The sequence below is a fragment of the Talpa occidentalis genome, unplaced genomic scaffold, assembly GCF_014898055.3.
Source record: "Talpa occidentalis isolate TD23 unplaced genomic scaffold, MPIMG_talOcc4v2.1 talOcc4.6, whole genome shotgun sequence".
Lineage (NCBI taxonomy): Eukaryota > Metazoa > Chordata > Mammalia > Eulipotyphla > Talpidae > Talpa > Talpa occidentalis.
The window spans coordinates 28,959,151-28,971,771 of NW_023604972.1; the positions used below are offsets into that span (position 1 = coordinate 28,959,151).

Sequence of the window (12,621 nt, forward strand, 5' to 3'; positions counted from 1 at the left end):
TGCCAGTGGGTGAGGGAAGGGAGAGGTGTGGGGAGGGCAGGGAATGAAGGGAAGGAATTAGAATTTATTGAGCATTTACAATGTCTCAGATTACACATGATCACCTTTAGTCTTTTGAAGACTCCTGTGAGGAAGGTAATAACATCACTGCCATTTTTTTTTTAAAAGATTTATTTATTTATGCATACAAGAACTGGGGTACAGGCCAGAGGCATTGGGCAGGGGTGGGGTGTGTGTGTGTGTGAGGATTCACCAGAGACAGAATGGGAAACAGAACTGGCGGATTGACTGAAGTACACTGCTGAGGGGAGCAGCAGGCGAGTCAGGAGAGGTCTACTGCGCCATGTGGGTCACCTCCCTGGCCGGGGATCGAACTCTTGCTCCAGTGGCTGCAGATAGCCTCATAGTGCTGCGTCTTAACCCTTTATGCCACCAGGGAGGCCCACATCACTGTCATTTTAAAGATGAGACTCAGATTAAAAATCACCCGCTTTGGGCCACATGTGTGCTAACAATTATAATTTCTATTGATTGAAAACCTACTTGCCAGGGCCTGAGTGCTTGAAATAATTTACATTTGCCACACCAGTCCCACCATCCAGTCCCCTGTGCAGATCATCGGGACCAGAATGAAGCAAGGGCTCAGCTCCTAAGTGGCAGATTCAGGGTTCCCACCCAGGTCTGTCTGATGCCACAGGCTACACCATGAGCAGTGGTCCCACAGCCTCCCAGGGCTGGCTCCTCAAAGCAAAGACCCCTGCAGCCCCCTCCTCTTCCCTGCCCTAGCCCCTGTGTGGGTGCTGCGTTCCTCATCTCCCTGCTCCTCCCTGGCCCCAGGCCGACCTGGCAGGCACCGCCACATCTGCTGTTGCCATCAGCCGCTGCTCGCAGGCCTCCAGTCCCAGCTCGGTAATAAAGACGTCCAGGAGGCGTGGAGGGGGGAGCCCACGGCCGGTCTGCTCAGAACCGGATCCCTGCCTGTCGTGATGTCTGGCTTTCGAGTTTCCTCCCTGCCTCAAATCAAAACCATCCGAACACCCTGCAGCCTGCTGGCGCGGTGCTGGGTGCGCAAGGACCCAGCCGCCCTGGCCGCGGGCTGCGACTCGCCCCGCTGGCAATTCACGGAGGGCGCCGCCCGGCGCACCGCCCTGTCGGCCCCGTCCAGGGCGCGGGCCTTAGGGGTGTATTTATAGAGTCCCTGGTTCTGGTGAAAAAGTAGGATTTCGACATTGATCTTACACTCTAAAAGGGTGAAAACAAATGTTTTCTGGGCAGATGAACTAGCTGTGGGCCAAAACCTCACTTGAGCAACTGGGAACCTCTGGGTCTTGCCTCTGCTCCCAGGGGCTGTTAGCCTGTGAGGTCGATGGGCCGCCCCTCTCCTGCTAACCTCTGCTGAGGGCCCAGGGACTGGGCAGAGGCTTTCTCACACTTTACTATAATGCTCTTTATTTATAAAACTTACTGTAATAACCCAGGAAAATTGGCATTTCCTACACTCCTTCTGGAGTCTAAAGAGGGAAATTTCGAGAAAGTTCTTGTAGTCTCCTCTTGTCTCCCATTTTGGTGAGAACTGGATTAGGGTAATTACTGATTTGTGGCAAGATCCCAGCCACCCCCACCCCCACCCCATGCTCCCTTCTCAAGTACTCTATCTTCTGATTTTATCTTCTTAAATTCCATTTAAAATAGAGTTTTCAAGATGTTTCTCAGGCGGGCATAGCAGACAACATTTGTAACACTGGATTATTTGTTGTTGAGATTCTGTTTCTAGTAACCAGGGTAAAATAAATAATAGTAGTCTTGAGGGAGTTCCATGGAATTCTTTGTTACTGGGATAACATTGTAATGGAGGGTCCTGGTGTAAACAGAGTCATTTCCACAGGCCCTGGCCCTCTGGGGACAACTCTTGACCGGAGGCAGCACCCAGCACCTCTGAACACTTTGTTGTGCATGTTGTGTTTGTGGAAGTGGACTCCAGAAGGAGAGTTTACAAAGGCGGAAGTCAATGGATACTGAGTATTTACACCTCAGTCAATTGTGTTTATAGAGCGGCCTGTGAGGTTCTTGGCAGAAGATTTGCATTTGCATTTGCATGTGCTTGTTTTGGCTCTGACCAGCCAGAATTTAGATGGTAAGCACTCAGACCCAGGATGGAGGGCAGAGAAACCAGCTCTACCACTTCACCTTTTAAACTACCTTCAGGTGGCTAATATCTGGTAGTGGGGAATTCCTTTAGAATTGGTACATTTGCACGAGATTGAAGTGATAAAATCAGGGTGTCAGCCTCAGAAACCACAGGCCTACTTCACCTACTCCAGGGCTATCATTAGTGACAGAGAAAGTTCTATTAGAGACTGAGGGCCTTGCATGAACTGCCTATGGTGGCAATTCTTATAGGCACCTGGCCAGCTTGCCATGTGCCATTTTCTGAGCGCTTTACACTCACTGTAAAGCACTGTCTAATTTCACAGTCCAATTTGTCACTGTCCAATTTCACAGTCAACTGAGATGGTGTTAGGGGGAAAAGATGTCCTGAGCTAATCCCATACAGGCTTTGTGGACCCCACCCCCACTCCAGACTAAAGCCATCAAGACATTGGGAAAGACAAATCCCATCACCACCAAAGGGAGGGTGGCTGGGACCTGAGGGTGGAGTTGGGCAGCCAGGTTGGATATAAAAACCAAACACGTGGGCCTTGGGGTGGCTCACAATCGCTCGACTCCTGGCTTCATGGCTCCTGGCTCGCGGCCAGCTCTCAGAACGCCATTTTGGGATTCCTGATTGGCAGATCGGGTAGGACTCATTTAAAACTTTGTCTCCCACTTTTCTCCCTGAGCTGTACATTTCCTCATTTCCCCTTCCCTTGTAAATAAACCTTTTATTAACCTTTCGCGTGTGCCTGCAGGAGAGCATTGATAAGTCCTTTTAAGCGCGCGGGTGAGGACCCACAGTCAGGCACCCCGTTTTGTATCGGGGCTGCTCTACAACAATGGGAGAAGTGGACTACTGTGTGGAAGGGGTGGCACTGGAACCTAGGCCGTGGGGGATAGCTCCGGGCACTGCTCCTGGCCTCTGGGCTATACTCAATTAGAACTATGGGCCAATATGTCATTCCTCCTCCATTTTTTCACCTCCTTGTGAACTCCAGGAATGCCTCTGAATATTCTTTTCATTTGACATCACTCTCCTGTTGATACTTTATCATTTAGTGAGGTAACTTCTGTGGTGTTCTCAGCAGTATGAACTCACATTCCTTTGTGTCACGTGCTAGCCACGGTGTTAGGAATGGCTGCCCTTGAGAAACCTCTCATGACCTAAGTACCATTTGTTATCCTCTGTATTTTACAGATGTAGACACTGAGACTCAGAAGAAGTCTGAGCTAGAGAAGTCTCTAGGTCTCTGATTAACCACTGCTCCTTCACCGAGGGTGGGGGAAGGGGCTTCTCCCCACCCTCTTCTCCCCCATAGGAAGACTGTACCTCAGATGTTCCAGGCTACTACCAAGAAGCCACACTGCATTTCCTGAGCCTCCTTTTTTAGCTTTATCTGTTGAAGGCCCTTTGCAGGATTTATACCAAGTGTCTATTATGTTCCTGCTTCTTATTCAAGGGACATCAGTCTGTGCTGCACCTCCTACCTTCTTATTCAAACTAAACTCTGGATACCACAAACTTCTTCCAACTCACCTTTTCTCCAAAGCCTCTTATAATGCAATTGCACTGTCTGCCTAGCTTAGTCCCTACAACCAGGGACCACAGAGATGGGGGAAATACCATAAACTAACTTCTTTAAATTATAAACCAAACTTTTGACATTTGCCCCCACCTCTCAGAGACTGCCTTTAGCCACATTTCACATTTAAGTATTTGCTTAAAAATTAACAGTCACAATCAGGAACTTCCTCCTTTGATCATTTCATATTAACAACTTGTGAAAATTCTTTTTTAAAAGAAAAAAATAACTTGTAAAATTATGTTAAAGCCGCAAAAGCTAGACACAAATACTTGTCTGCTGTGAAAAAAATTAAAACAACACTGAAGGATACTCTTTCTCAGCCCTTGCCTTCTATGGTCCTTCCCAGAGGTAGCCACTTGTTAGCAGTTTGATTTCTATATTTCTAGAGTGTCCTTTGTATACTGACATATGGTTTAAAACTTAACCTTGAGCAGAAACTCTTACAGGCTCCAGCATCAGGAGAAGCAGCAGCTGCTCGTTCTGTGAGAGCCGAGTCAGGGACACGCCTGGCTCAGGCAGCCCCAAGGCTTGAAACTGAGCAGGGCCAGTTCCAGGAACATGCCAGGTGCTCACCCCATCTCTGGGAATGAATAAGTGACTGACTGAACAGGTTACTTCTTAATTTTTTTTTTTTTTTTTTAGAAAATAGCGCTCTCTGCTTTAATTATCCTTTTGGGCTGTGCCATTTTCCTCCTTATTTAAATTCAAAAGTTCTAGGTTGGTGGAATGAAATAAGCAACTGAGGCCTGCAATATTTCAGCACTTGGAAAGAGCTAGTGTTGGGTGGAAAAGATACTCGGGCAAGAAAAAGAACATGGATGTCTACAAAGCCTGCTTTGATTTTGTCTTAGAATGATTTCCAACTTCACAGTGTTTTTCATAAACTGGCAGTTGCATGTAGAGGATTAAAATTAAGACATGTAGTGTTTAGTTTACATTTTATTTCCTCTGTCTGTTTATTCCACACTAGAAACTTTTTCAGCTTTAACTCTTTATTCCAAAAATCCTTTAGAGATGCTAGAATTTTCCATTAACCACACACTTATAAATGTGTGGATTCCAAGCAATTCACTGTTGCCAAAATCCTTATATAATTTCATTTGGTGGGTCTGGGTTTTTTTCTGCTTGTGTCAAAGAGAAACTTTTAATTTCTAGAAAAGAAAGTTTTGTATTTCAATAGAAATGAAATCACAAAAATCACAGGAGTTGGGTTCCAATCTAGAAGCCCTGGGGCCAGATGTCTTTATTGGGGTCTTCCCTTGGGAAGGGAGGAAGCCTTTCATGGGCAGACAGCCCCCAAGACAATTTCTCTGACTCCCATTCCAGTGGGCTGGCAGTCCTGCCAGGCGAGCAGACGGGAACAATGGAGCCCTTTGTGAGGGGGAAACCATTTACAGCGGGCAGACTACTAGCCCTGCCTAGTTGCTACCTTCCCTGCCTTGCAGAATCAAGATCTCAGATCAAGAGAAAAACAAAGCCTCGGATCCTACTTGTGATGGTCCCTCCTTGGTTATATAATCTTAAGAAAAAACAAACTTTCCTCACATTCATAATTTTAAAGCACCTCTAACTTCTCAAGCAACTACAGAGCAAATGGCTTGTTATCTAGCAACACCTGCCAACAGGCAGTTATTTGGAATTCATCAACTTGCAGGTGAAATCAGGACGATCACAAATAGAGGGTTAAGGAGAAGTAGGAATGATCACTAAACAGGTCAGCTGAGAAAGTCTAACACTTTAAGAAAAATTAAAAAAAAAAAAAAACCAACATTTTAAGAAATGCAGCAATCAGGCATGGTACTTCACTGCAGAATCCACCCCGGTGGGCGGAATCCATCCCAAAACTAGTAATGGGGACGCTGGACTGGGCGTATGTTGAATGGCGACCGACAAGAGCATTCCGGCTCAGGTGGGCCTCATCGCCACAGCAGAAGCTCAGAAGCCAAGGTCTGGATGCAGCCGGTCAGTTGCAAAGAGCAGCTCCGGAATGTGGAGTGGCTTCAGGAGTCGCGTGGACAGCACGATGACCTAACAACAGGAGGGCAAACACACGCAGACAATCAGGGAAGCCAATCCCAGGACATTAGGCACTGAGAAGTAAAATGTAACAAGTTTCTCTGGGGGTAGGGGAGCATGGAGTGGGGGACTATGAAGGAAAAGGCAGAGCAACTTGGGTTGCTTGAATGGAACCAGAGCTAGAGGCTCCTGGCTGCTTAACCAAGGGATGCTAAGATGACCGAGCCCAGCCACTGCCTTGCTGCTGAACTGAACTTGACCATCACTGAATCTGGCCTGGTGCTTTGCAATCTGACACAGAAACCTCAATAGAGGAGTTTCTCCCTCCTTCAGTGAGTATGAGAAGGCACATCTAAAAGGTCGATGTTCTGGTGATGATGATGGTATTAAGTTCCTAGTATCCCAAACTGGGTGGTGGTTCTGCAACCATCCCTGGCAGGGCAGGTTCATAGTCAGTTCAGTCAGCTTAAGAGAAAATCTTGGAGCCCTTGGCATCATCCTCACAGGTTAGGGGAAAACAAGGCAGTGGGAGGACAGCAACTTGGGCCCCCTGGGAATCCCTATACATGCTATCCTCTCGTTGCCATTTGCTCTTAACCGCTCTCCACAGCATTCTGCTGCATGGTCCCCTGCTGCGCCGTCCTCTGTGATCCTGCCCTTACATGCTCAGTCTTTCAGCTCAGGCGTGCACACTTATGCACACCCACACCACACACCATGTGTCCACCATCAGGCATGCGTACCCCGTCCACAGCCAAGCACCTCCTGCATTCAAGGCTGCAGGTGGTAGCCACAGAGGCCAATGGCGCAAAAGCCTGAGCAATGTTCATTTACCCTACAGTGGTTTAAACAACAGAAATTTATTGTCTTTTAAGTCTGGAGACCAGCTATCTGAGATCAAGTTGTGGCAGGGTGAGTTCCTTCTAAGAGTTGAGGAAAAATCTGGTCCAAAGCAGAGGAAAAGCAGATGAGGCTGAGTCAGGGGAGAGGCGGAAGGAAGGATGCTGTAGGATAAATGAAGTAGTCAGGCTTTTTATGTCCTGCTGCTGCTAGTGTGGATGCCCAGGGCCGAGGGGTGTGTGCTTGGGGCACGTACTCCTTTGATTATGGACACCTGGGCCCAGAGCACACGGGTGTGCCCATGTGTAAGCACACGGGTGTGCCCATGGGTGTGCTCACACTCGTGTCAGATAAAAGGGCAGCATCACCCTGAGGCAAGAGGACCACTCTGAGGAGCACTCAGAGAGGGGACTGCCAGAGAGAATGCCAGAGGCCAAAGAAAGAGCAAAGATTTACCAGGGGCGGAGGCTGGCCAGCCTCCTGGTTGCCCAGCCCACTGCCTGGCTTGTGCCTGTGTACCTGGTTCCCTGAGAGGGCATTAAAGGCCTCTAAAATCTATCAAGGGTTCCAGGACTTCCCTTTCTGTCTGTCCGAATCCACAGTGAACCTGCCCTGTGCATGCCTGCACTACAGATGCATTTTGTACTTTTCTTATTGTTGTTAAAGTTTATTGAAAAGTTTTATGTTAATGTGATCCAAGGTGGCTGTGACTCTACACCAACACTAGTGAGGACCCCCGATTTCATAGTAGGTGGTGTCAGGCTGCTGGGAAGTTAGTACTGCCAGGATGAATCTTCCACTAAAATAATTTTTTTTTTTTTTTGTGGGACCCTTGCCAGTGGCCTGGGATTGAACTGGCACTGCAGAGGCTGCAGGCAGCCTCACAACCCAGCACTCAACCGCTGTGCCACCAGGGGAGGCCCTAATTTTGTTTTTTTTTTTTTTCAGTGTTTAGTAAAGATATGAAGAACTCTCTAGAAAAATATGCATATATTCATACATACAAAATTGGAATACAGTTTTAGGGGAGGTTTGTGGACAACTAGAATTCATAGATGAGAAATTAGGATCCACTTTAGATTTTTTTTTAAATGAACATGTAAAAAAAAATCTTTTGCACACTCTGGTAGAATTATGAAGTAGTAGGAGCCAATGTAGCAAATGTGCCAAAGACCCTTCTCCTCGCTGTGACTTGCTAGTCTCCACTACCACTGCCAGCTCCTGTGGTCCTTAGTTCCAGTGCCAAGTTGGCAGAGTTCTCTCTGGCTGAGGCAAAGGCAAGGGGAAGGGCTAGATTGAGTCCCTGAGGACACATAAGTCTAGTTGGCAGGTTGGAGGAACTTGGATAGAAAAGGCTACAGACTTCGTTGATGTTGATACTTCTAGAGGAGCAATAAACTGAGCCAAAAGAATCCATCACCTCAGGTTGTAAGCTGGGCTTCCACCCACAGTTGAAAGGTTCGGTCACCTCTACCGAGCTGTAGCCAAAGGCCAGGCCCTTCACATCTAAACAAGCAGGTATTTACACAGCATGATGGCTGAACCAGAGGATGTCTGAGGCCTGCTCTGGGGAGGGCTGAAAAGAAACAGATGGGAAACAGGCAATGCATGCAGTAGGTTAGGGAGTCTTTTAGAAGAAGAGAGAGCAGGATTAAGAACAAGGACTCTTGGGGCCTCCCTGGTGGCACAAGGGATTAAGATGCAACCTATGAAGCTGTCCACAGCTACTGCAGCAGAAATTCGATCCCCACATGGCACAGCAGATCTCTCCTGACTTGCCTTCTGCTCCCCTCAGCAGTGTACTTTGGTCAATCTGCCTGTTCTGTTCCCTACTCTGTCTCTGGTGAATCCTCTCCGCCCACCCACCCCCGTACCTCTGGCTTCTACCCAAGCTCTTGTATGATAAGTAATTAAACAAATATTTTTTTTAAAAAAAGAACATGGATTCTTGCTGGATAGTATAGTGGTTAAGAGCACAGGCTTAGGGGTGTCCATTTGGAGTTGGACCCAGCTGGGCCACTTGCCAGCTTAATGACCCTGGAGAAGTTGCTTAATTGCTCTGAGCCTCCATTTCCTCATCTGTAAAGTGGGAATAGTGATATCTGTCTCTCCGGATTATTGGGATCAAATGTGAATTTCTGTGTAAAATACGTAGCTCAATGGAACTGTTCTGGAACTTACTTCTCTTACTCTGCCTGAAGGCCTCACAGTCATCCTTCAATAATCTTCTCAGGTATCACCAACTCCAGGAAGCCTTCCCAGACCACCCTTCCCTAAGGACTGAGTGTGTTCCCATGGCTATTGATATCACCCTGTATTTCCTGTTCTTAACTGAATCTTTTCATTGTTTCTTAACGTAGTGCCTGATATATAGCAGGTTCTGATAAGGCCAGTTAGTGAGTGATTAAATGAATGAACAAAAAAACAATAGGATAATGAAGGAGGCAATGAGTCTAGGTAGTGAAAAATAGCTCAAGTATTACCAGGTAGATTTGTTTCAAATCTACTCAATTAAAAACATATTTGAGCACCATTACTCACAATAGCCAAGACAGGGAATCAACCTGAAGCCCATCGTTAGACAGGTAGATAAACTGTGGACTAGATACTCAATGGAATACTATTCTTCTATTAAAAAAGATGAAAAATGCCTTCTGGGACAAAATGGATAGACCTTGAGGTGATGATGCTAGGTGGAGTAAGTCAGAGGTGAAAGACAGTTACCAGATGGTATTACTCATTGTGGAATATAAATCACCAAAGAAAACAAACTGGCAAAATACAACAAAAATAATCCCAGACTGTGAAAAATATGGTGGTTATCAGAAATGGGGGAGATGAAAGGGGGTAACATGACAATGCAAGGGCAAAAGCTGTGGGGAGAGGGGGCAAAGCATGTGTATATACATGAAGCTGCACTCCCCAAATTATATAGTCTCATAAATAAATGGCAAATCAATAAAATTTGATTAAAAAGTACTTGTTAATGGGCCTCCCTGGTGGCACAAGGGGTTAAGATGCAACCTATGAAGCTATCCAAGGCCACTACAGCACGAGTTCCATCTATCAAGGGTTACAGCCAGCCAGCCACATGGCATAGCAGACCTCTCCTGCCTCGCCCGCTGCTCCCCTCAGCAGTGTATTTTGGTCGATCTGCCCGTTCTGCTCCCCACTCTGTCTCTGGTGAATCCTCTTACCCCACAGGTCTGGCCTGTACCCCAGTTCTTGTATGCATAAATAAATATTTTTAAAAAGTACTTGTTAGTATAAAATTCCTATTTTGAAGACCAAGCAGGGTTGTACTGCTAACATGTCATATAGTAGCTGCTTCTCCTTTTCACATCTTAGGCATCTTTTGCTCCTCAGATAGCTTTCAAGCTAGCTGAGTTTTTTTTGTTGTTGTTGTTTTTTTTTTTTTTTTTTTTTTTTCAGAATTTCCACATTATTTGGTTAAAACAGTCCTGAGAATTCTAAAAAAATTAAACAAATGAGAGGAAAAAGAAAATGCGTAAAAGTCTGCAACTGGACTGTTGGATATGAATTTAAATTTTATAAACACAGTCATCAGATGTGGGTATTAGACATATTGAACAATAGAGAATTCCTTTTGGTGAGTTCACTTTTTCCCCACAAACCGAGGGCACTACCGATGGAAATTTCCATCTGTGAGGCAGGGGTGGGGAGCCTCGACCAAGTCCCTGAAGCAGACTTCAGGGCTCCCAGGCAGTTCCAGCTGGAGGGGTGGCTGGTTCTTTGTTCTCAGCCCGCCTGAGCTCCTGCGGCCCCGCCCTCTCCTCCCACTTCTCCAGGCCTTCTCTCTAATTTGTAGGTGCAGCATCTTCCTGTTCTATTTCTGCAGAGCATGAGGAAGCAGGTCAGTCAGGATTTAGGTTCTATCTCCCTCTGATTTCTAACATATAAATTGAATGGGACAGAGAACACATTTTTTTCTTTTTCTTTTAAACTTGGGAGAATCTTCCCAATGAAAGATACCAACATGCATAGTCAACCATTGGCTGAGTTGGATTTTGAGCACATAATGATATTCAAGGCACTACACACCCCCACCTGTACCTACACACTCACATACTGTGTTAAACATAAAAAGTGTGTATCGGTACACCAGTGGGACAGTGGATTAATTTAATGGACATGACCAAACTTCTGGAAAACTCACTGTGGATCCTCTGACCTGCTTCACGTTGCTCAGAGGCTTGTGTGATGTGCTTTTGCGCTTTTCCTAAAGACTGCAAATGTGAGATTTCAGACCATCTTACCTTTGCCTTTTCTGGAGGTTTTTTAAAAAAGAGGTCACTTAAATTCTCTCCTTGGGGCTTCTCACAATCCAGAGCCAGGATTTTAGAGGCAGGATTTAGGTATCCCTGGATCCCTAAAGTTGTGCAAAACTGTGTGTGTGTGGGGGTGTGTGTGTGAATATATTTCTGGGCCTACTGAAAAAAACATATGTTCTCACTAAATGTTCAGCCCCTGAAATGCAGAACCACATGGAAGGTGGGTGGGTGGGTGACCTGCATGTGTCCGCAGAGACCCAGCCAATGGCAGAGTCATTTTGCTCACTTGGTTTTCCTCTCTTTCCTGAGTTGGCCTGTCTCTGTGCTTTTTTGGGGGGCCCCTCCCTGTTATTTTCCTCCCACAATTGCAGGTTTCTGCAGGCTTCTTGGCCACCAGCCAGCTACAGAGTTCAGCCTGCTGAGCTGTCTGGCCTCCGAGCCACACATCGGGCAATGAGTGGGAGAGACAGAGGTTATGCCAGGCACACGTACCCCAGAGTAAGGGAAATCTGCAGAGCCAGCACACAGGCTGTTTGGGGTCAGTAGGGTTGTTGCTGCCTTGATCCCCTTTTTTCTGTAGTTAGGAAAGAAGTTATCTGGCTTTTCCAGCTGCTACTGTCTCTCATCAGCTTGTTCACCGACACCCATGGGCAGAGAGCAGAGAAACATGCCCATTCCAGAGGATGGCAGTCCTATGGGGTGTGCGGGAGCCAATGTGGTCTCTGGGTCCCACTGTTCAGGCTTTCCCCATCACTTTTTGTGAAAGAGAATTCATTTCTGGATGCGCCTTAAATGGGATCATCCATTTCCTTTGAAGAGCTGATCCCTGGATGCTTTTCAAATTTCAGCTCAACAGCCTTCTCCTCCCGAAGGAGCCCATGCCAGCCAAGGGGACGCCTCCCATCATTCCCACCACAGCCCCGTCCATGTTCTTGGTATACTTATCAGTGGCTGGGTGCGTGGTCACTGTCAGTCATTCCATGAGACTGAAAGTCCCATGACAGCAGAACAGGTCTGGTTTGGTTACTGCTCTGGGCTCAATGCTAAGGTCAGGGCTGGGCATGGAGTAGGTAGAGGCTCAATTAATGTTCACTGAATAACTGACTAATACAATTTAATAGACAAAAGTTCCCATATTTAAGTCCAAAGAGCACCTGTGTGCGTGCAGAACAGAGAAGATAGAGATTAATAGGTAGTGATATCAAAGACAGGGTGGTTGAAGTTATCCATAACCTCACTGTGAATGAACTTACTTTTATCTTATGCTGTAAAATTTCTAGCATTCAGTATTCATCATTCAGTGAATAATCCTGATACCCTGTGCCTGACCCCATTTGAAGTACTGGGAATAAAATAGTACAAAAGTGCAGAGCCCAGGGGCTGGTCGGGAGTAAGAGAGCAGAGAACAGCAGGAAAAAAAGACCTAGGGCAGGCAGGAGAGATTGCGGAGGCCATGGCAGGCATTAGGAGGTGGCCCCACTTCTTCACTGATCAGCCCCCCATCAAGGAATGTCATTCAGGGGCCTCCCTGGTGGCACAAGAGGTTAAGTCTCAGCACTATGAGGTTATCTGCAGCCTCTGCAGCACAAGTTCGATCCCTGTCCAAGGAGCTACCCACATGGCACAGTAGACCTCTCCTTTCTGGCCTGCTGCTCCCCTCAGCAGTGTATTTCAGTCAATCTGGCTGTTCTGCTCCCCACTCTGTCTCTGGTGAATCCTCTCATCCCTCGCAC

General features: G+C 46.7%; 1 protein-coding gene across 1 annotated transcript in view; it reads right to left on the reverse strand.

Moving 5' to 3' along the window:
- Positions 1-1,641: 1,641 nt before the first annotated feature.
- The window catches only part of SCFD2 (sec1 family domain containing 2), a 321,898-nt gene continuing 310,918 nt past the window's right edge, over positions 1,642-12,621 (reverse strand). Inside the window, exon 9 of the mRNA XM_054688396.1 lies at positions 1,642-5,768. Coding sequence (XP_054544371.1) covers positions 5,676-5,768 — 93 coding nt within the window. The 3' untranslated portion in view covers positions 1,642-5,675. The remainder of the gene's footprint in view (positions 5,769-12,621) is intronic.